Raw genomic sequence first — 2,500 nt, forward strand, 5'->3', positions numbered from 1 at the left:
CCATGTAGAGAGCATTACAGTAGTCGAACCTCGAGGTGATGAGGGCATGAGTGACTGTGAGCAGTGACTCCCGGTCCAAATAGGGCCGCAACTGATGCACCAGGCGAACCTGGGCAAACACCCCCCCTCGCCACAGCTGAAAGATGTTTCTCTAATGTGAGCTGTGTATTTTGTATTTCTTATGAACATTGGTCTTCCTAAAATCTATGTTTTGACTTAAAATCACTAATTCTAACATTGCATAGTCCCCCAGTGGTCAGCACTTTAATATCCCAGTCTAGGGGTTCAACAGGAGGGAAAGAAAGACTGTAAGAAAAATGAAAATGTTTGCCTTACCTGCAATTTAGGTTCTTCATTTGTCCGTTTAATTTTATTTTCTTGCCTTTACTTCCTCACCAATATCTACTAAGTTTTAATGTATATAAATACAGTATCATATGGTAATTTTATACTTTTTTGGATACATACAATTTGATACTCATACAATTTCTTATGTATGCAGTTTCTTCTGTAAATGTCTTGAATTTCTATTGATTCCTCTTTACTTAATTGAAAAAATATTTCATTTCTCTACTCAGAGGATAATTTTTGGTTTACATTACTTTGATATAGTTGTTACCCTTTTCTGCCTTAGTCTCTAGTTTGTCTAAGTGTAGTTTCTGTTGAATTAGCTCAGTAATAGTATTTTTCCCAGTTTGATAATGTTTTTGTATCTATCTCTTCTCACTTAATACTGTAACCATGTTGTTTGTATCTTTCAATTACATTGTTTTTATTTGTTTCCTAGTAGGATAGCTTATTAGTAATCTTATCACCAAGTGTTGTATCTTTTTATTCTGAATGAATGTATTTTATTCTCTTATGTACACTGAGAGCATATACACCTAAGATAAATTCCTTGTGTGTCGACTCACCCTTGGCCAATAGTGAATTCTAATATATTGAAAGACAACAAATAAGAAACTTTTCTTTTGTTGTTAGATTTTTCCATTCTTGTCAATTCACTTTCTGCATTGAGCCTCTTGTTACACATTTTTAACGAAGAAAGAACAGTTTAAAATGCCTTTTTATGAATGTTGTTTAGAGTAATTATTATGCTGCATAGTTTCCTTAATGATTACAGTATATGTAATTTATTTTATTTTATTTATTTTATTTATTAGATTTGTATGCCGCCCTTCTCCTTAGACTCAGGGCGGCTTACAACATGTTAGCAATAGCACTTTTTAACAGAGGCAGCCTATTGCCCTCTCAATCCGGGTCCTCATTTTATCCACTTCGGAAAGATGGAAGGCTGAATCAATTTTGAGCCGGTGATGAGATTTGAACCGCTGACCTACAGATCTACAGTCAGCTTCAGTGGCCTGCAGTAGAGCACTCTACCTGCTACGCCACCCCAGCTCATTATTATTATTATTATTATTATTATTATTATCATTATCATTATCATTTTTATTATTATTATTATTTATTATTAGATCAGATTAGATTTATTGGATTTATATGCCGCCCCTCTCCGCAGACTCGGGGCAGCTCACAACAATGGCAAAAACAGTACATAGTAACAAATCTAATATTTAGCCATCTAAATTACAGTTTTAAGTTAAAAAGTCCATACAAGCAAAAAACAAGTACACAATCAATCATAGACCAAAACTACATGGGCAAGGGGGAGATGTTTCAATTCCCCCATGCCTGACGGCAGAGGTGGGGGCAATTCTAATCTCCGGGGGGAGCTGGTTCCAGAGGGTCAGAGCCACCACAGAGAAGGCTCTTCCCCTGGGTCCCACCAGACGACATTGTTTAGTCGACGGAACCCGGAGAAGGCCAACTCTGTGGGACATAACCGGTCGCTGGGATTCATGCGGCAGAATAATAATAATAATAATTATTATTATTATTATTATTATTATTACTACTACTACTACTACTACTACTATTACTATTATAAATAGAGCAACCGACCTTCCTGAACACCCAAATGAGGTCTTTGCTTCCCTGAGCTGTGGGTGCTTTAACCTAACATTTGTTTCTGTTCTAGGTGCGGATTCTGCAAAAAGAGCTTTTAGCCTCCACCACAGAAGACACCCACCCTTATAAAGAGGAGCTGGAGACGGCCCTGGAGCAGTGCGTTTATTGCCTGTATGGCTTCCCAAGCAAAAAGAGCAAAGCCCGGTACTTGGAAGAGCATTCTACCCAGCAGGTGAGGCTGTCTGGGGCTCAGGGGCAGAGGGAGCGCTTGGCCAAGCATCCTTCCAGCATCTGTGGCACCATCTTGTCTTTGACAGGGGTCAGCCACAGGTGTTTCTATGTCGCCTGCCTGATGCCCATCTTTTTTCCTAAATTGTGACTAGAAATCTAACCAAAAAGGTTTAATCACTAATAGTGGGAGGTGGGGAAGCCAATGATATTGTCCACTAGCTTCTGTCTGTTCAGGACCTTGAAAGGCCATTGTACAGCAGTTCCTCAGAATCCTATAAGGTAAGAAATCACATAGTCC

General features: G+C 38.6%; 1 protein-coding gene across 1 annotated transcript in view; it reads left to right on the forward strand.

Annotated features, from left to right (window-relative positions):
• Window positions 1-2,500, forward strand: part of CABIN1 (calcineurin binding protein 1) — a 65,572-nt gene that overhangs the window by 27,889 nt on the left and 35,183 nt on the right. Inside the window, 1 exon segment of the mRNA XM_070762503.1 lies at window positions 2,042-2,203. Within this exon segment, the coding sequence (XP_070618604.1) occupies window positions 2,042-2,203 (162 nt within the window).

The sequence above is a fragment of the Erythrolamprus reginae genome, chromosome 10, assembly GCF_031021105.1.
Source record: "Erythrolamprus reginae isolate rEryReg1 chromosome 10, rEryReg1.hap1, whole genome shotgun sequence".
NCBI lineage: Eukaryota > Metazoa > Chordata > Lepidosauria > Squamata > Dipsadidae > Erythrolamprus > Erythrolamprus reginae.